Here is a 19,907-nt window from a genome sequence, read left to right on the forward strand (position 1 = left end):
AGACGAAGTACCGCCCTTTACAATCACATTGCTGCTCTTTGGAGTAGAAGTGCCGCCCTCGGAATTCGTGATGCCGCCCTCGGAACTCGTGATGCCTCCCTCAGAAATGGTAGTGCCGCCCTCTGTACGCGTAGTGCCGCCCTCTGACCGCCCTCTGAAGTCATAGTGCCGCCCCCTGAGGTCATAGTGCCGCCCTTCGCATTCTTCTTGAAGCTCCCTGAAGTCATAGCGCCGCCCTCTGAAGTCATAGCTTGCATTTTGAAGTAGTATTGCCGCTCTCTAGTCTAAAGTAGTGTCACTCCCTGAGGTGGTAGTAACTAGTAGGTATCCCTCTGAATTCCTAAAGCCGCCCTCTGAAGCCATAGTTCCGCCCTTCGCAGTCATAGTGAAGCTCCTGGAAGTCACAGCGCCGCCCTCTTGGAGTTTTATATCATCATATCATCTCTAGAGTCATATTGCTGCCCTCTAAAGACACAGCAGGGCCTCGGCTAACATGGAAGGGGGAGGTGGCAATTGCTCCCGCAGGGGTGGCCGGTAAGTGGTAGCCTGCTATACCCAAGCCCGGGTGCGGATCTTAGCCAACTTCGCTCATTTTTCCCCTCTTATCCGGGCGCATAGCTCGTGAACCGTAATTGTTACAGCGTCACGGAAGAGTGCATTTGATAGAGCCTTGGAAGCTCCCGCTGCGTAGTCCTTAGATTCGAGCTCAGTTCAACAATTTGGGCCACAGAGAGCAAAAACCGCCAAAAAAGACGGATCTCGCAAAAGCATTTATTCCATTTTTTATGCATACCTACCTACTTAATCCACGTATGGTAGGCACAGTTTTTACCGCCATTGTGTCTCTCTTATCGAGAGGCGTTAAATTATCTATAGTTTGACCTAAATTCAGTTGCATGCTCTAACCGAAAAAGGTCATGCTGTACATAGACTGATCTGTGTTGTTGAACTGAAGGTATTACAAAATACATCGGCTTTCATCACTCTACCATGTCTTCTTTTAAAGTTATTGTCAAATCTTCTGATGACTTCGGTGACCTTTCTGGTGACCTTTACACTCACTAAAGGCTCCTGCACAGACCGGTAGGGGCCATGCTGGTCACTGAGAGGTCACACTGGTCATGGACATGGTCGGTCTCTAAGAGCTCCATGTCGTCGACCTCTGAGGACCCGACACAGGCTTCGGAGGCTCCAATCGGCCCCCGTAGATCCTATCTCCGGTCTTAGATCCTTGAGGGATCAAAATGGTCCACGAGAGCCCCACGTCAGCCTCAAGAGCCGATGTCGATCTTCTAGGGCTGTGCACTGGTTGAGGGCTGATACCCTAAGCTTTAGGAGGGCCCAACTCGGGTTATGAGTTCCTCTGAGTTAGCCTCTGATGGCTCTATGTCGCCCTCCGGGGTCTCAATCCGACCTCTATAAAGGCCCAATCATGCAGAAGTGCTGAATTCTGGCTGTGCTGTCGAGGCCCTCGATGTGGCCTCTGATGGCCCAGCGCCAGTCTATGAAAGACCCCGCGCTGGCTTCTGAGGGCCCAGCACCAGTCTCAGTTTTCAGAAGACAGAGGTCCCCACACTGGCCTCAGAGTTCCCAACGCTTGCCACAGAGGGCCCTACACCGACGAAAGAGGGTCCCAGGCCCACACTGGCCTAAGAAGTCCCAAATTGTCCTCACAGGGCCCTATATAGCCTCAGAAGGATTTACGCCGTTGGTCTTAGAAGGCTTGCGTGCTTGCTTCTTAATGCTACACGCCCCCCCACCCCCACGTTTGGCCTTTTAGAGTCCCCAAAGCGACTTCTGAGTGCCCCATGCTAGCCACCGAGGCCTCGTCCTAGGCCTTCGAGGGCCCTACGCTGGCCTCTAAGCCGCTCGGTAGAACATGGTAGGTATACTTATGTTTGGGCGAATTTGGTATACCGTTGCCTGTGCATGTTACATGCGGTATATACGGTGTATGTATGCTATGTGGTGTCATTGTCTGGTTTGCCCCTCTAGTCGAAATTCCTTAGCCATGAAGGCCCTGAGACACAGTGCCACCCTCTGAAATGTACGTAGCTTCCTCTGAAGTCGTAGCGACGTCCCTGAAGCCAGTGCCAGATTGCCCCCTTTCCGAGGGAGAGGGGCTTCCACCCCTTACGTTTCTTTTTCGCGACTGCTCCGGAGCCGTTTTCGATAGAGAGCTGAATCCTGGCCTACCTGAGCCCACATCACATCCAAACCAGACCTTATGAGACCTGACTCATTTTCAGGTTAGGTCAGGCCACTGACCAATGTATAAACCTCTAACGGTTATAAGTAAACCTCTGCACGGTCCAAAAAAGAAAAAACGTCACAACTTAGCAACGCCTCCAACACAGGCAAATTGTCTGAGGATGATGACACTTGCAGAAAGTAACAAGCTCCCGGGTACTCATACCTACTTTGTTTATCTGAGATTTTCGTGCAATTCATCCTGGGTCAGGTCATTCACGTGACCTCCCCCATTATAGGCCTATGGGGAAATAGGTACTGAACTTGCTATTTTTGCAACATATACGAGTAGGCATGCTAGAGAATCCGCCCGAAGACACATAGAAACGTGTTTTCATACGCTCTTCAAAGAAATCCGGGCCTTAATTTGGCATTTTAATTTTTTATTTTCTTTTGGGTCATCATCGTTTTTCGTTAATAAATTTTCGACCAAATTGAGTTTAAGTCGGGAAAGGCACCATTGTGATTGAAATGAGCCTCCAAATCGGCTAATATGCAACTTGACCTACGTAGTCCGAGCCGTGTCCTGAGGGGGCTTGACCTGATGACCTTTGGGTCAATCTTGATTGTGACCTTTTCCGAACAAAGAGCTTCTACAGTAGGTATTCGATGCGGCTTGAGAGAAATACGATTATACCTAAATTTTTGCTCTGTCTCCAATTTTTGCGAAGTTATTTGCCAAAAACCAAACCCCACTTTAACCCGCGCCCTGCTGGGGGGGGGTGTTTGAACACCCCCCCCCCTTGTGGTTTTTCGCGAATATCTCAAAAACGGCGGCGCGGAGCGCCGCCGTTTTTGGTACACCTTATCATGTATCAATTCTACACATGTTGTTAAAATTTTAGACCAAGGTCATTCAAGGTCAGGTCACCAGGTCACTTGAAGTGACCTCACCTCATAAAAAGTTTCAATGTCTGTCATAGCTACACCGAGTGACCGATCGCTTTGAAACTTTCAGCGATTGCTAAGAGTAATAGCATGTACAAAATGTATATCTCAGAATTTTGATATCGATGACCTAAGGTCAGGTCAATTTTGCGACCTCCCCATTATAAGTCAATGGGAGAAAATTGAAATGCGCCTCTTTTGGACGAAAGACATTATAAACACTCCCAAACACCGAATTACAAGTGGTTTAGACACACTGAACATGCAAATGGTGTCCGTGACCCTTGTTTATGCCCTGAGGTCATCTTAGGTCACGAATGGTATCTAACAGTTTTTCGCAAATAACTTTTGATAGAGGCATGCTAGAGCGATGAAAACGCCTTAGATGTGTTAAGCTCGACGATACGGATCGACTGATATGCAACATGACCCTTTCCGGTCAGGTCATGACCTTGACCTGAGGTCAAATTTTCAAGTTGACCTTTCAAGGTCAAGTTATAGTTCATTCGATGCGTCTTGACGAGAGGAACACGATGCCGGTAAAAGTAAGCTCGTACAAGGCTTGGGTCAAAAGTTATTGCAGAAAAACTGTTTCCGAAAAAAATCGGCTATTTTTGCAGTTTTTGCCCCCTGCAGGCAAAACCGTTGACGTTAGGTCAAATCTGAGAGAATTACTCAGAAAGGGCGTTAATAGGGCTATCGAATGCGCTTTTCCGCGGCGCTGTAGCTCTATTGGTTCCCGAGTTATGCGTTGGCTTCTTGGAAATTTTCGACATTCGACCTGAAAATCGGCGAAATTTTGCCTTCAATGACCTCTGGTGACCTGACCTTTGACCTGACCAAAAAATTGACCGAAGTGATTTCGTCATTATTTTTGACGCTCTTTCGAACGCCGCCTTCCGCGTATCGCTACGTGGCCCAGGAGCCGAGTTACAAGGGGGGGTGTTCAAACACCCCCCCCCCCAGCAGGGCGTGGAAATCCAGGACCCCCAGCCGGGCGCGGGTTAAGGTAATTGACCTGACCTCAGAGGTGACCAGTTGACCTGAGACCTTAATTTTGAATACCAATCGCTGCGTCTCGTGACGGCCGTCAAGGTCGTTTTTTCCGCTGGACTGGCACAGACCCTATGAATGCCGCCCCCCGTAGGCAGAAAATGTGCCGCCCCTGTGCTTGACTGCCCCCACCCTATCGAAATCCTAGATCCGCCCCTGATAGAGGTATTGATAAGCTAGATTTTAAGAGCTTATTCACGATAAGTTCGAACTCTACAAGAGGACATGGATGTAAATTGGTAAAGAAATTTTCAAAAACGCGTTTAAGGCAATCCTTTTTTACTAACCGCGTCATTGATATGTGGAATAGCTTACCTCCTTGGGTTATTGATAGTTCCTCCCTTAACAAATTCAAACATAACGTGGATTTGTATTTTACGGAGCGTGGTGCGGTCTTTGACACCATTGAAGACGTAGACAACTCTGATAGGTTTCGTTGTTAGGATACACTCATTGCATTCATTGTCATGTAAATCTTGTTCAGTGTGCATGAATGTGTACATCACTGTGTATTTCATCCTTGTAACCTTGTTGGGCTCCTGTAGCCTGTTGTTACATTGTAATATATGTTATGTTATGTTATGATATTAACAGGGTCTTGTAGGCAATTGATATGGCTTTGATTTTTAATTATAAAATTAACCCGCGCCCTGCTGGGGGGGGGGGGGTGTTTGAACACCCCTCCTTGTGGTTTTTCGCGAATATCTCAAAAACGGCGGCGCGGAGCGCCGCCGTTTTTGGTACACCTTATCATACATCAATTCTACACATGTTGTGAAAATTTCAGACCAAGGTCATTCAAGGTCAGGTCACCAGGTCACTTGAAGTGACCTCACCTCATAAAAACTTTCAATGTCTGTCATAGCTACACCGAGTGACCGATCGCTTTGAAACTTTCAGCGATTGCTAAGGGCAATAGCATGTACAAAATGTTTACCTCAGAATTTTGATATCGATGACCTAAGGTCAGGTCAATTTTGCGACCTCCCCATTATAAGACAATGGGAGAAAATTGAAATGCGCCTCTTTTGGACGAAAGACATTATAAACACTCCCAAACACCGAATTACAAGTGGTTTAGACACACTGAACATGAAAATGGTGTCCGTGACCCTTGTTTATGCCCTGAGGTCATCTTAGGTCACGAATGGTATCTAACAGTTTTTCGCAAATAACTTTTGATAGAGGCATGCTAGAGCGATGAAAACGCCTTAGATGTGTTCAGCTCGACGATACGGATCGACTGATATGCAACATGACCCTTTCCGGTCAGGTCATGACCTTGACCTGAGGTCAAATTTTCAAGTTGACCTTTCAAGGTCAAATTATAGTTCATTCGATGCGTCTTGACGAGAGGAACACGATGCCGGTAAAAGTAAGCTCGTACAAGGCTTGGGTCAAAAGTTATTGCAGAAAAACTTTCCGAAAAAATCGGCTATTTTTGCAGTTTTTGCCCCCTGCAGGCAAAACCGTTGACGTTAGGTCAAATCTGAGAGAATTACTCAGAAAGGGCGTTAATAGGGCTATCGAATGCGCTTTTCCGCGGCGCTGTAGCTCTATTGGTTCCCGAGTTATGCGTTGGCTTCTTGGAAATTTTCGACATTCGACCTGGAAATCGGCGAAATTTTGCCTTCAATGACCTCTGGTGACCTGACCTTTGACCTGACCAAAAAATTGACCTAAGTGATTTCGTCATCATTTTTGACGCTCTTTCGAACGCCGCCTTCCGCGTATCGCTACGTGGCCCAGGAGCCGAGTTACAAGGGGGGGGGTGTTCAAACACCCCCCAGCAGGGCGTGGAAATCCAGGACCCCCAGCCGAGCGCGGGTTAAATTGAAGTGACCTTGAAATGCATTTAACCTTGAATTAAAACAGAAAATTTTAAATAGCAAAAAACACGTCACCTTCGATTCGGGTAATTTTTACATATTATGTCCGTCACAATGTTCCTAACCATCTGTGAAAAAATTGGAGTGGGCCATTCATAACTCTCGCGGCAAACGCCGTTTTCATGCATCAACATCACGCAACCGCGCGTGACCTTGAAAGACAGAGTCAAGACATGCTTGCTTGTGTACACTTTCTGAAATGAATGATTGCTGATTAGTGATATCCCAAACTCTGCGAGAATGGAAATACATAGTCATCGTAGTCAAGCATTCAAGTTCCATAGTAAAAGTGTCTCAGGCAAACGGTATTTTGCGGTGAATTTTGAGCCGTGTGGAAATGCATCATGAAGCCAAAAATTCAACGAAAACATTATCACGCAACGATATCTTCACGTCTTTTTATCTTCACTATACGAAAGAATATACATTTTTGAGTATGAATGGGGAATTTCTAGTTAATCCAATAATAAATATGGCAGTTAGAGACCTGCTAAGAGTAACATGTCGCCGGCTGAGGCGGGATCGGCCGACGCGGGAAACGCAGCAATCACAATTTTGTGTTTACACGTTCATATTTCAATTGTTTACCAATCGATTTTCAAAACTCTTACACCATAAGATTGCCTGTACATTTCTTAGTCTTTCACAAAATTTGACGCGAATCGAACGTAATCAGCGGTAAGGAGCGCGATGTAAAGACGGAACCGTTCCGTTCCGTCCCGGCACAGTCTACAATTCAGGCGGCGGCTAGCGGTCGGCGCCGGCTGCCGAGTCGCCGCGTCGCCGCGGCGACAGGATGTTCACTTTACACCGCTATTACTAGACCAGTTGTGAACTGATTTTCTTCTTGCTTGCACGATGAGATGTGCAATTCAATTTTGGACAGGTAGCCATAATTAATTTCGCATTAATACTACGAGATATTGGCGAAAAACAGGAGGGGTGGGGCGAAAGTCACTCTTCCGCCTCCACTGCGCGTGCTAACATACGTTTGCATATGTGCCATTTTCTTCAAAACTTATGAATGGCCCACTCTAATTTTTTCACAGGTTGTTAAGAATATGGTAGGCAATAAAATATATGAAAATTAGCCAAATCGAAGGTGACGTGTTTTTTGCTATTTCAATTTTTGTGCTTAAGAACAGAGTTGAGCAAATTTCAAGGTCATATATTTAAGTAGGTGTAATTCTAAACAAATGCTTAAGAAATTACCTAAACAGTAAGGTTTATTTCATTCAAATCAAACAAGTACAACCAAAGTTATGGTCGTTCAAAAATATAAAGATGCAACATTTTGTAAAAATTCGATGCCCTTTATTTAGAAGACCTGTGGTCAGAATGTGCAAAAAACATCAATGTATAATGTTCGGAGCGACGCAGGAACTCGCTCACAAATTTATAATGAAATCGCTGATGGTAAGGTGCAAAACAGCCGATTTTTGTTCGATTTGACGTGGAATGCCCCGTACAGTACATTGTACAGTTGACTACAGAATCAGGGGCGGAGCTTCCTATACAGTTGGTGGGGCGGCTGCCCCACCAACTTGGTATTTTGCCCCACCAATAAGCGCTTTGCCCCACCAACTTTAGCTGATTTCTAAGACTTTGTTGCTTTGCAAATTTATCTTTTTCGCATTGAAGAGCTTTGAAATGTCTGTTTAATGCAAAATAATATGTCTGTAATGATAGGAATTGATTCAGTGTGGTATTTTATTCAACTTTATAATCGGACATTGTGGGCTTGACGACTTTTTGCCCCACCAACTTCCCTGGAAAAGCTCCACCTTTGTACAGAATGATGTTCCACTTTTCACAGAAGGCCAGTTGCCTGGATTGGTAGGCTGTGCCGCATCACACGGGCTGGGTGACGCAGTTTAGTGTTGTGACCCAACGCTCACCATAGATACGCTTAATTGCGAAGAAAGCGGAACAAGTTGGCGTTCCGGTCAACTCATAGTTTTTGAGGAGTGGAACATCATTCTATAATCAACCGCACATACAAATTTTCCGTTACAAAATATACAAAAGTAATAAATACCCAAATATCCGAATGACCTTGCATGTAATCCGGCTGATCAAAAATAAAAATATCACCGTTGTATTGTCACTCGCATTTTGTAGATTTCTTAGGCTGATTACCACTATTCATGACGTTTGTTTTCATTTTTCAGTTCACTTCCGCATCGTCATGCTGCGCACGGATCTCAAACCGTTTGATGATCCAATCGACGTGTACGTTCTGGTAAGTCCATTGGAAGAGTGATGCATGCATGCATGCGGATTGTTGTTGATAGTATACGATGATGGATCACCCCTATCTCCCCCAAAATCACCGTTATTCGACCCGACATAGGGTTACATTGGGTCACTAAAATGCTCTCAGTTTTGGTCAAAGGCGGTCGTTTGCTATGATTGAATTGGATCATAGCATAAAGCTGGTCACTCCACGTCAATGCTGACTGCTGCGGACCACATCCATGAGGATGGGTTTGGTGCAGCTTACAACCAATCTCTTCCACGACGCCGGCCCTGCACCCGATAGAAACAGCTTCGGGTCGCGCCTCTAGTCATGATACTTGCTCACTCATTTTGGTTCGGTTTATTGTGATAGCGTATCTTTGGCCATGAGACTGATTTTTCATTCAAATGAATAAGGCATGGTTAAAAATCATGTATAAATGTATTGTTTCCGGCATTGAGGGACGGAATTTTCATATTTCATGCAAGGTATGGGATGTTTTGATGGAATGATTAAAATGTAGAAACGTGACAGGGGAGTGGAAGCAGGCCACCGCCACGGGCCCTGCGTCGGATTCTCCGCCGCTCGGCCCGCCGGACGAATTGTGTACAAACGTCACTGGACGCTCAGTTCGCCTTATGCATTCACAACACAGGCGCGGCGGTCAGCCACTGTCTCATAGATCAGCGAGCTGAGTCATGGCTGCGCAGTAAAGCACAAGAGAGTGTATAGTGGCCCTCACCAGTTATTTGATTTAAACATTGCATTCGACGTGACGTAAGTACGCTTGTTGTGACGTAGACAGTGCGACGCGGCACGTGCTCATGGTAATCTGAAGGTGAACATGGGGATGGGTGCGGGGTGGGGATGCTCTCGGAGGGCCTGCGCTGAAGTTCACTGCATTGCATGACATGGGGCCACGCCCGGTGAATTAGGGAGCTGAGTGGAGTGACCGGGGTTTCCCGTCTACTACTCGCTGGCAGCCCTACTCGCCGGCAGCCTTACTCGTTGGTCTGCGGGGGCATAGTCAAATTAGAAACGTTACCAACGGTCCGAAATGCCAGTGGTGAACTCATTCGCAAAATGTTGATTGGAATGCAGCCTAAAGGGGCAGACTGCAGGTGACATGAAAACAAAACGTATGTATATTGCATAGACACCACAGACATCGCTTCATTTATGTATGTGCAGTGTACAGACGTCAAAGCTGGCGTCACAAAAGTACTCAAAAGTTGGTTCATCATGAATTGACTTTCGGATTGCTGATCTGGCGTGAATTCTCGCCTGGCCCCGACCACCCCGAGGAGTGGCCCGGTCAGCTGTTTGGCCGGAGCAGACGTCACGGCTCCGCCGAGTCCCGGGATCTCCGGGCCCGTTCCAGGAGCCCCGTAATCAGCCGGCCCGTGCAGACGGGGCTGAGCTGGCGCCGCGTGTGATCCAGATTAATCCGCCCCGCGCTGGCCACCTATACCGGCGCCACCCCTCACGTCGGCCTCAGTGAGCCAAATCGCCCCCGGAGATACAGGTGGACCGGACTGTACCGGTGCGAACTAGCAGCCGGGTCACGGGACTGGCCCGCATCTGCCTGCGTAAACATAAACAATTAATTGCATTGGTCCATTACTTCGATTTAAAGCCCTGAGTTATATTTTTGCCGACCATGCATGGGAACCCCTTTTCCTCTATCAGGGATTTACCAAATTGTTCCGCAACCCGTGCAGTTGTCAATCAGATCTTCTCCAAGCCTCGATATAGCACAAAGTGTAGTGGGGTCAGGTGAGGAACGATGAGCTGATGTCACGTGACGACATTCTCTTTATATGCTCAGAGGGTGACCTGATCTTGTCCTGATCATAAGCCTTCCCTCACCGACCCACGTATCCCAGTCTTTCTTGAAAATGACCATTTAGCGCAAATTTAACTCCTACACACCATGCTTTCATCTGACGTCACTTGACAATGAGAATATCACCTCCCGTTTTAGCTCTGAGCCCGTTTTGAGTCAATGCCCGGTTCCACGTCACCGTCTGCTCTGAGTAAGACCGTGACACGGTCGGTACCGGTCGCCGGCCGGTCAGGGCTTTCTGCGAGCGACTTTGGCGCCGCCGGCCAGGCCAGGCCTTCCCCAGCCCGCAGCAACAAACCGGCAGATGCAATCTGTCTGCCCAACCTGGCCTAGAGGCAGACGCGGCCGAGACGGCCGTCCCCTACCTCCACCATCCTCGGTCGGGCCAGGTCTGATGATCTGCATCTGCATTGCGCTTGTGATGGAAATTTGTGTACCGTAGGGTTAGCTATTGCTCTGACGGCACCCGGAGTAGTAATTCGTCAAACTGCATCAGTTGATATTGTCAGCGCGCTGCAATCCTTGTGAAACGGTACGAGAGGAGTATGAATAGAATACATATTTCACTCGGCCATGCATTATTTTCCTTGACCAAAGGACATGCATGTATACGAGCATTCTGCATCAGTTTAGCAATCAATAAATCGTATGTTTCATAACAATGTATTAAATTGAACCCCTAAATATCGTCCAATAAGTTTAGTGGTGAACATGTTATCGTGAGGTTCGTCTAGCTCCAACCGTTCATAAAAGAATAGTTGCCCAATTTGTCTGGTGCCCGATTAGCATGCTTTGAAAGGACATCTATAATGAGCTTATGCTCTTGCCCACTGAATAATGAATCTAAAACCATAAATAGCAGATAAGCTCCGGAGTGTATGGGATAAGCTCATGCCACTCGGACTGTGCCGATCTGTGGTAAAACTGGAAACGGCTGCCGGTGCGGTCGGGAGCAGGGAGTGAGTAGGACGCTCGCCCGGTGCTGGTCATGGGACTTTCCGCAGAGACAATGTGTAAGACCTGGGAGATGGAGAAAGAAGGGATTGGTGACCCGAGGAATGCCATCGTGAGGTGGCACCGAGGAACAACCGGTGCCCGTTATATAACTAACTGCTCTCATGCCTATTACTGGAAGCAAGGCTTTATGAAACCTGATATCAACCTATAGATAAGCGTATCACGTGACTGAAATTTCCTGCCAGATCTTGCAATGCTTTCCAAAAACGCTACAGTCTTTTTTTGTAATGTACGAGTCATGGATGAAGTATGAAAAACATGTTTCGCTGATAGCAAAAATAGCATTAGCATTAACCCGCGCCCCGGCCCCCGCAGGGGGGGGGGGCCGAAACGGCCTCCCTGTCCTTTTCCGTCGATATCTCCTAGACGGCTGGAGATATCGCCACCAAACTTTCAGGACGCCTCCGGGCATCAATTTTACACATTATGACCAAAAAGTGTTCTAGAGGCTATGATAGGATGGCCACAAATGACGTCAGAATGACGTCATGTTCTGCCATTTTCGACCGAAAAAAGACCTTCGCGAGAAGAGCTGTCAGGCCTACAGCTTTGAAGACACAGAAAAATGATCAGACGTTTAAGGTGTAGAATTGACAGGGCTACAAGACTGCTATCTCGGATTTTTAAAATTTATGAGTTTTGACCTCCAAAAATCAAAAATGCAATTTTCTGGATATATTAGCCAAAAAATCCAAAAAGTTTTTTGAGTTTCGAAAAAACCGGAATATATGTGATAGTACCTACCGTCTTATATCTACATACTAAATTTCAGATCGATATCTCGTTTTTTTTTGCCAAGTTATAGCAAAAAAAGTGTTCAAAAATGATGACGTCAAATTTTTAAACTCAATTTTTGGCAATTTTAGACCACGTAGGGCAAAACAAAGACCATCATTGGACTCCGCGTGACGAGCTGCATCGAATGAATACCCATTTTATGCAAAAAAATATCAACTTTGAAATTTGGCCTAATTTGACCTGACCTGGACCTGACCTTCACCAAAACGTGACCTAAGCTGGCCCCAAAGGCTGCCTGACCCACATTATCGCATTTGTCATGTAAAATGGACCATAAAACATGTATCACACGACACTTTCATATTGTGACCCCCAGTGACCTGACCTCTGTGACTTGACCTGGTATCAGTGACCTCAGATAGAGAAGTATGTGTTTGACGAACAATGTACTATCGACGGTTTTCAATAACTTACCAATTTACTCGATTTCACAACACATTTCTTGAAATGCCTGTGAACGGTGAAAATCTGACCTTTGACCTGACCTGTGACCTCATCGGTTTGACCTAGGTCAATGAAATTTGGTCACAAGGTAGTCCCCGGGTGGGGCTATCGAACACCGTTTGAATTTTGAAAATCGGCCGGTAAATTTCCGAGATCTTAGGGGACCGAAGCCCGAAACGGCCCCCTCCCCTTACGGGTGGTAGGGTCCGCCGATCCTACGGGGCGCGGGTTATTCCATCAACTTTTGGAGCATTGAGTTATGTGTGCATTGTTTTGCTTGACAGGACAGTGATGGATACGTTATGAGACGATGGCCCTCGCAGTCGTCCAACAACGGTAAGTCGGCCCTTTAGGTCACGCCTTGTAGCTTCTTAAATCTTACCATCAGTTTTCGGGTATAGTCGACTATACAGAATGATGTTCCACTTTTCACAGGCAATTATTTGCCTGGAGTGGTAGGCTGTGCCGCATCACACGGGCTGAGTTCACAAATTACAGCTTTGTCCCAATGCTCACAATCGACACGCTTAATTCCGTGATGAACCGCACAACTTAGCGCTCCGGTCAACTGATAGCTTCTGAGGAGTGGAACATCATTCTGTCTGTAGTCGACTATACATGAGTTGAACGTATCTAAATGCATTGACCGTGGATGTCTGTGTGGCTCGTCTGCCAAGTTCAAAGCTAGTCGCGACTAACATGCCTAATACGAGCCAGCGGTCCAATCGTCTTTGTAAAGCAGCACGACCTGCTGAAAAGTGATAGGGGAGATCCGTGTAAGACGCCCAGGGTCGGTAAGAGGCCCCATCGCTTTTTTTACCAAACCAATAATGTTATTTATTTTTTAATGTTCTTGTAAAGCAGAAGCCCTCTTGAAACAACAACTCACGAAACCTGAGGTATCAGGTGCGTCGCAGCGACTTTTGGTAAGCCTGTTTCTGTTTTTGCCCCTTTACTTGCTAGATATATGCATCTTTATCACCCTTATATATCTGAAAAAACAATGACTATCAAATGCAATCTTATCTCATCGAAATTGTCACATGTTAGCTTCAGAATAGACCATGTTCTGTTGCGCTGCAAATGTCTCATAAACCATAAATATTGTGACGTTAAAACACTGCATTTTTTTAAGAGGCCCTCCCTTCGAGGATTATAAAACGCCCCCCCCCCCGATAAAAACGCCCCCGATGCTAAAACGCCTGCACCTGCGGCAGGCGTGGCATTCTTTTTTCAAGGAGTTTGTTTTTGTTTCTTTTTTTCTGTTTCTTTTTCTAGAGGTAATAGGTACAATTTTCGTTGGTCATCAGCGTTTGGTTGTGCTAGTTTTCGCATTTCGTTCGAGCGCTTTGGAAGTGTTATTGGTTTCGATAACACCGTATTTGCTTAGCTTTTCGAAATAAAAGGCCTTGCAGCTGTGTTCGCAAAACGTCTTTTACAAGTCGACTTGCCTTGTTAAACGCCCGAGGGGGGGGGGGGGCGTCTTACCATACCCATAGTGTAAGAGGCCCTTTTGCAACTTTTTCCAAAATGTTAAAGTTTACGGTTTGTGTACCCCCTAGATTCATTTTGAATGCAAATATGTATGGGAAAATGATGCATGCTCACAGCGCATGCACACGTTAGCTCTTAAATATTATCAGTTGTCTAAAAATAGCAACTGAGCTTAAGGGGGGGCCTCCTGCACCACTCTCCCCTAATTTTCCCTAGTCATCAAACCACTCTGCAGTCTGCCTCGGTGATATCTAGCCTCATGCATGTCACTTTACAAATAAAATATAACGGTGACATATCAATGACACCAAGCGAACGCCGTTGGTTGACCTTTAGTGCATCCTCACTGTCTCACTGACCCCCGTGCCCCTCCGTGCAGGGGTGGTGGCTCTCAGCTTCCAGCTGCCGGGCATCGGAAAGGGAGGGTGGTGGAAGATCCGCGTCAGCGTCCGAGGACAGATCGAGGAGAAGTTCATGAGGATGACCAAGATGCGCACCCAGCAGTGGGAGGTCGGTAAAGGACACGTACTCGTACATGGGTGTTTTATTCAAAATATTCAAAACATTATTTTATTTTATTTTATTTTATTTTAAACGTTTATAGGAAATAATATTTAAACTGGTGCACATTTTATAGCATTTTCAATCAGTTCTTTTTACACACAAATCTGGTGTAAAAATTGAAAACGTCATGGCGCTAAAGTTACGTAACGCAAAAATTGTTTCCTGCTATCAAGGCCATCTGTAGACCTGCTATCCCCTCGGGCTTCGTGTTTTTCTTCGTAGTCGTGCCCCCGGCATAATGTGCCCAGTGCCGCACCCATCACCTGAGCTTGTCCTGATAATCGCCGTGGTCCCGGCACCGACATGTCGCCTTCAGTGCCGCGGTGAGGGAGCGGCCATCGGGCCCGCTCTGGTATTTATCGGTCAGAGGGTGTGAGGGGCCACCGGTCGGGGACACTCATAGGCAGGGCGTCCGCCGAGGGTTGCCCCATCTCCCCAAGGTCGAGCGCTCCAGGCGCAGGGGCAGTGATCCAGGGGCCGCACAGGGCACACGGGGTGCTCAGGTGTGTCTGTGTTGTGTTTGTATGGACAGTTATGTATGTATGAAAGGGAGACGGAGAGGAATGCATATTGCATCCGTTTTAATGAGGTCCCTGCCCATTGTCATGGTAAATTATTGTTTGGCCAAGTGCCAACGTCAGCACAAGGAGAAAAACAACTGCCCCAGCTCAGTTCTTCGGAAGCTGGCTTATCGGCTGCTCAAGTACCTGATGAAAATGTCCACAGAAGTTGCATCGCTCCCCAACTGCTAACATATGGGTATTCCCAGTGTCCTGACCGCCGGCTCATGTCATGGACTTTTACGTGATGATATGGCATAGTTGGCTCAGCATCCATGAATGTTCTAGTGGAGTGAGGGCTTCCACTTCATGTCTAGCCGTCCACACACTGTTTTGCTGCCAGTCCCGCCTACTGACCTGCCCTGTCCGCAGACGTTTGTGTGGACGCCCACATACTTCCTGCTCTCGGACGATAACATCACGGGCGACTTCTCCGCCGGCTATACCAACGACAAGAGTGTGCGCGGTAACGCCACACTGGAGCTGTGGGCCCGGCCCGGCCAGCCGGCCACCGAGGCCGAGCGAGAGTTCAAACTGGTCGACACCCAGCGCGTCGTCAGGGTCAGTGGCGCCCCGGGGGCCGAGCGCGCAGGGGTCAGGTCATCGATCTATCTCAAGTGACATTATCTTATGAATGTATAAAAAGCCTCTTTCAGCAATCCTAGAATTGCATAAAAGTGGACCTTTATGCATCAAAAGGCCACTAAAAGTGCGTAAAAGTAATCTTTTATCTTTGGATTGCATAATTGGTTCATTGATTGGCCGCACTAATAAAACCTTTTCTCGAAACGATTGTTCGGAGGTTACATTCACTTCTGAGTATCAACCGATCTACATAAAAAACTTTGCCATTTCTTCTTTCTCATGAATGAGCTGCTCTCCGTCTCTGTCCACAGTTCTACGGCGGGGCGTCCTTCTCGTTCCCGATGACCTCTCTGAACGGAGCCATCACCCGACTGGACGGCGCCGAGGTCAAAGTCGTCGTCAAGGTCAGCTGATAGTGGTTGAAGCAATTAACAGTAGTCATAGGTAACAATGCATTTGTATCCATATGCCTACCTTATTTTGTATTATATTAGGTATATTCAATTGGGCAAAAGCTAGCGCCAATAGCTTCAACTACATAGCGACGTTATGCCTAAACCCATGCTTCCATTTGCAATCAACTGATATCGGTTGCATCGTTTTCAGGTAAACGACTACTGGCTAAACATCACCCAAGTCGGTTTCTGCAACTCGAAGCTCATCAACTCGTCGATCTCCGTCCAGTTTTTGGGCGTCGCGCCGCAGCAGTACAAACCAGGGATGCCCTTTCATGGACAGGTAATGACAACACAATAGGTAATGAATTGGCCGATGCAAGTTACAGCTAACAAATAACAATTCGACTAAATAGCATTGCTAGTGTCATGTTCAAAAGTTCGACTAGCATTACTGTAATATCATGTTCAAATGAGTTTCAGATGATAATGATCATTTGCGCCATGCCACTCTTTGTCTCCTGTCCTGCCACCGGCACCTCTGTTTCTCACTCTCCTGCCACGACGTCGTCGTTTCTCTCCCGCCATGTCATCCCTCCCGCTGTCCTTTGCAGGTGCTGGTGACGTACCACGACCAGGCGCCGCTGACCCCTGACCAGCTGCGCGAGTCGGCGCTCGAGATCCGCTCCTCGGGAGACTCTGCGGGCGTGATCCGCGTGCCCAGTGAGGCCGAGGTGCGCCAGCAGACCCTGTGGAGGAACGGTACCTTCTGGCGGCCGGACGGGGACGCCGAGCGGCCGCTGCTGGAGGCCGAGCGACGCTACCTGGAGACTCTGACCGAGCAGTACCTGCAGCAGCACCGCTGGTCAGAGTACCGCGCCACCGGCCTCTACCGCTTCCAGCTGGACACGCCGCCGCGCGGCGGCACACTCCAGCTGACGGCCACCTACAGCGGCGCGGACGGCGTGACCGCCTCAGCGGGCCTGCAGCTGCAGCCGTACCACTCGACCACCCGCAGCGTGCTCTCCGTGGAGACCTCCAACCGGCGCACCGACATCGGAGAGTACGCCGTCTTCCACGTGCGCTCCAACTTCCCCATGAGCTACTTCTACCTGCTGGTGAGTGCGCCCGGCCTTGCCGAACTGAAATAAACATTGGGGGGCCACTGTGCCTAGTGATCCAGTTGTGCGTTCTACAAGAGACTGTGGACATATTTACATTTAGGTTATACGGGTAGGTCACTGAAACGTATGGAGCTCAATAATTTTTTTCATGCTTCTGGTCTTTCCTACTTCACTGAAAAACAAAGCGTTTTTATTGGAAGTTTTTTTTTCGATTTGGATGATAAACAGCGTTCTGCGGGCTGCCTAAGTCCATAATTACTGAATACATGAGTGCAATAGAATTGTCCCAGCTAGGCGTCAGCTACTGGGGCATTCCACGTCAAATCAAACACCGAAATCCGTCATCTCCTTCGATTTTTCTGAAAATTTGTAGGCAGACTGGGCATGGTTCAAAACTGAGTTACGTATAATATTTTCGAAATTTGATAAAGTATCGCTGAGATATAGGTCATCGAATATAGCCAAAAATGCCACACATCAATTTTTTAAATGTCTATAACTCTGGTTCATTTTCTGGTATCAAAATGATATTAACAGGGTCTTGTAGGCAATTGATAAGGCTTTGATTTTTAATTATAAAATTAAATTGAAGTGACCTTGAAGTGCATTTGACCTTGAATTAAAACAGAAAAATTTAAATAGCAAAAAACACGTCACCTTCGATTCGGGTAATTTTTACATATTATGTCCGTCACAATGTTCCTAACCATCTGTGAAAAAAATTGGAGTGGGCCATTCATAACTCTCGCGGCAAACGCCGTTTTCATGCATCAACATCACGCAACCGCGCGTGACCTTGAAAGATAGAGTCAAAACATGCTTGCTTGTGTACACTTTCTGAAATGAATGATTGCTGATTAGTGATATCCCAAACTCTGCGAGAATGGAAATACATAGTCATCGTAGTCAAGCATTCAAGATCCATAGTAAAAGTGTCTCAGGCAAACGGTATTTTGCGGTGAATTTTGAGCCGTGTGGAAATGCATCATGAAGCCAAAAATTCAACGAAAACATTATCACGCAACGATATCTTCACGTCTTTTTATCTTCACAATTCGAAAGAATATACATTTTTGAGTATGTATGGGGCATTTCTAGTTAATCCAATAATAAATATGGCAGTTAGAGACCTGCTAAGAGTAACATGTCGCCGGCTGAGGCGGGATCGGCCGACGCGGGAAACGCAGCAATCACAATTTTGTGTTTACACGTTCATATTTCAATTTTTTTCCAACTGATTTAAAAATTCTAACACCATAAGATTGCCTGTACATTTCTTAGTCTTCTCACTAAATTTGACGCGAATCGAACGTAATCAGCGGTAAGGAGCGCGATGTAAAGACGGAACCGTTCCGTTCCGTCCCGGCACAGTCTACAATTCAGGCGGCGGCAAGCGGTCGGCGCCGGCTGCCGAGTCGCCGCGTCGCCGCGGCGACAGGATGTTCACTTTACACCGCTATTACTAGACCAGTTGTGAACCGATTTTCTTCTTGCTTGCACGATGAGATGTGCAATTCAATTTTGGACAGGTAGCTATAATTAATTTCGCATTAATACTATGAGATATTGGCGAAAAACAGGAGGTGTGGGGCGAAATTCACTCTTCCCCCTCCACTGCGCGTGCTAACATACGTTTGTATAGGTGCCATTTTCTTCAAAACTTATGAATGGCCCACTCTAATTTTTTCACAGGTTGTTAAGAATATGGTAGGCAATAAAATATATGAAAATTAGCCAAATCGAAGGTGACGTGTTTTTTGCTATTTCAATTTTTGTGGTTAAGAACAGAGTTAAGCAAATTTCAAGGTCATATATTTAAGTAGGTGCAATTCTAAACAAATGCTTAAGAAATTAACTAAACAGTAAGGTTTATTTCATACAAATCAAAAAAGTACAACCAAAGTTATGGTCGTTCAAAAATATAAAGATGCAACATTTTGTAAAATTTCGATGCCCTATATTTAGAAGACCTGTGGTCAGAATTTGCAAAAAACATCAATGTAATGTTCGGGGAGACACAGGAACTCGCTCACAAATTTATAATGAAATCGCTGATGGTAAGGTGCAAAACAGCCGATTTTTGTTCGATTTGACGTGGAATGCCCCTACTTTATTCCTTGAATGACACTGTCATTATTCATTTGAAAATTGAATCAGCAAATCGTTTACAAAATTTATTTGGTATTTCGTGGTCTCGCCATCGCCGGTGTCATCCGTCACCGTGGCATATGGTTCACATGTTTACACCATTGTTTACTATGCAGATGACCAGCCCAGTGTTGAGTTTATGTACACGGTGGTTGGGGTATCCATTGCACCTGTCTACAAACACACCGTGCCAGTCATACACCTGGGCCTCGTTTCATAAAACTCTGCCGTAACTTACACCTTTCCGTAATTCACACCCTTTCAAACTACGGAGCGCAAATGAAGCCGTTTCACAAAGCCACAACTGGGCCTCGTTTCATAAAACTCTGCCGTAACTTACACCTTTCCGTAATTCACACCCTTTCAAACTACGGAGCGCAAATGAAGCCGTTTCACAAAGCCACAACTGGAATTGTTTACACCTCCGTAACGAAGCACATTTGCGTAGTTACCGTAATTTATCAAGCGTCCTACAAATTACAATTTCATGTCAACACTTATTTTTTTACGAGAAATTATAAAGCAATTATGTTGAATTTAAATCTTAAAAATTATTTATGAAAAAACAAAATTGATATTGATGACCATCTTTTATTAAAACAATATATTAAAA

General features: G+C 46.4%; 1 protein-coding gene across 1 annotated transcript in view; it reads left to right on the forward strand.

Moving 5' to 3' along the window:
* Window positions 1-19,907, forward strand: part of LOC122372848 (CD109 antigen-like) — a 66,506-nt gene that overhangs the window by 14,025 nt on the left and 32,574 nt on the right. The window contains exons 4-10 of the mRNA XM_043350477.1: window positions 8,252-8,322; window positions 12,709-12,760; window positions 14,298-14,428; window positions 15,415-15,603; window positions 15,939-16,031; window positions 16,234-16,365; window positions 16,637-17,140. Of these exons, the coding sequence (XP_043206412.1) occupies window positions 8,252-8,322; window positions 12,709-12,760; window positions 14,298-14,428; window positions 15,415-15,603; window positions 15,939-16,031; window positions 16,234-16,365; window positions 16,637-17,140 (1,172 nt within the window). The remainder of the gene's footprint in view (window positions 1-8,251; window positions 8,323-12,708; window positions 12,761-14,297; window positions 14,429-15,414; window positions 15,604-15,938; window positions 16,032-16,233; window positions 16,366-16,636; window positions 17,141-19,907) is intronic.

The sequence above is a fragment of the Amphibalanus amphitrite genome, unplaced genomic scaffold (assembly GCF_019059575.1).
Source record: "Amphibalanus amphitrite isolate SeventyFive unplaced genomic scaffold, NRLGWU_Aamphi_draft 001407F_arrow, whole genome shotgun sequence".
NCBI classification, from domain to species: Eukaryota; Metazoa; Arthropoda; class Thecostraca; order Balanomorpha; family Balanidae; genus Amphibalanus; species Amphibalanus amphitrite.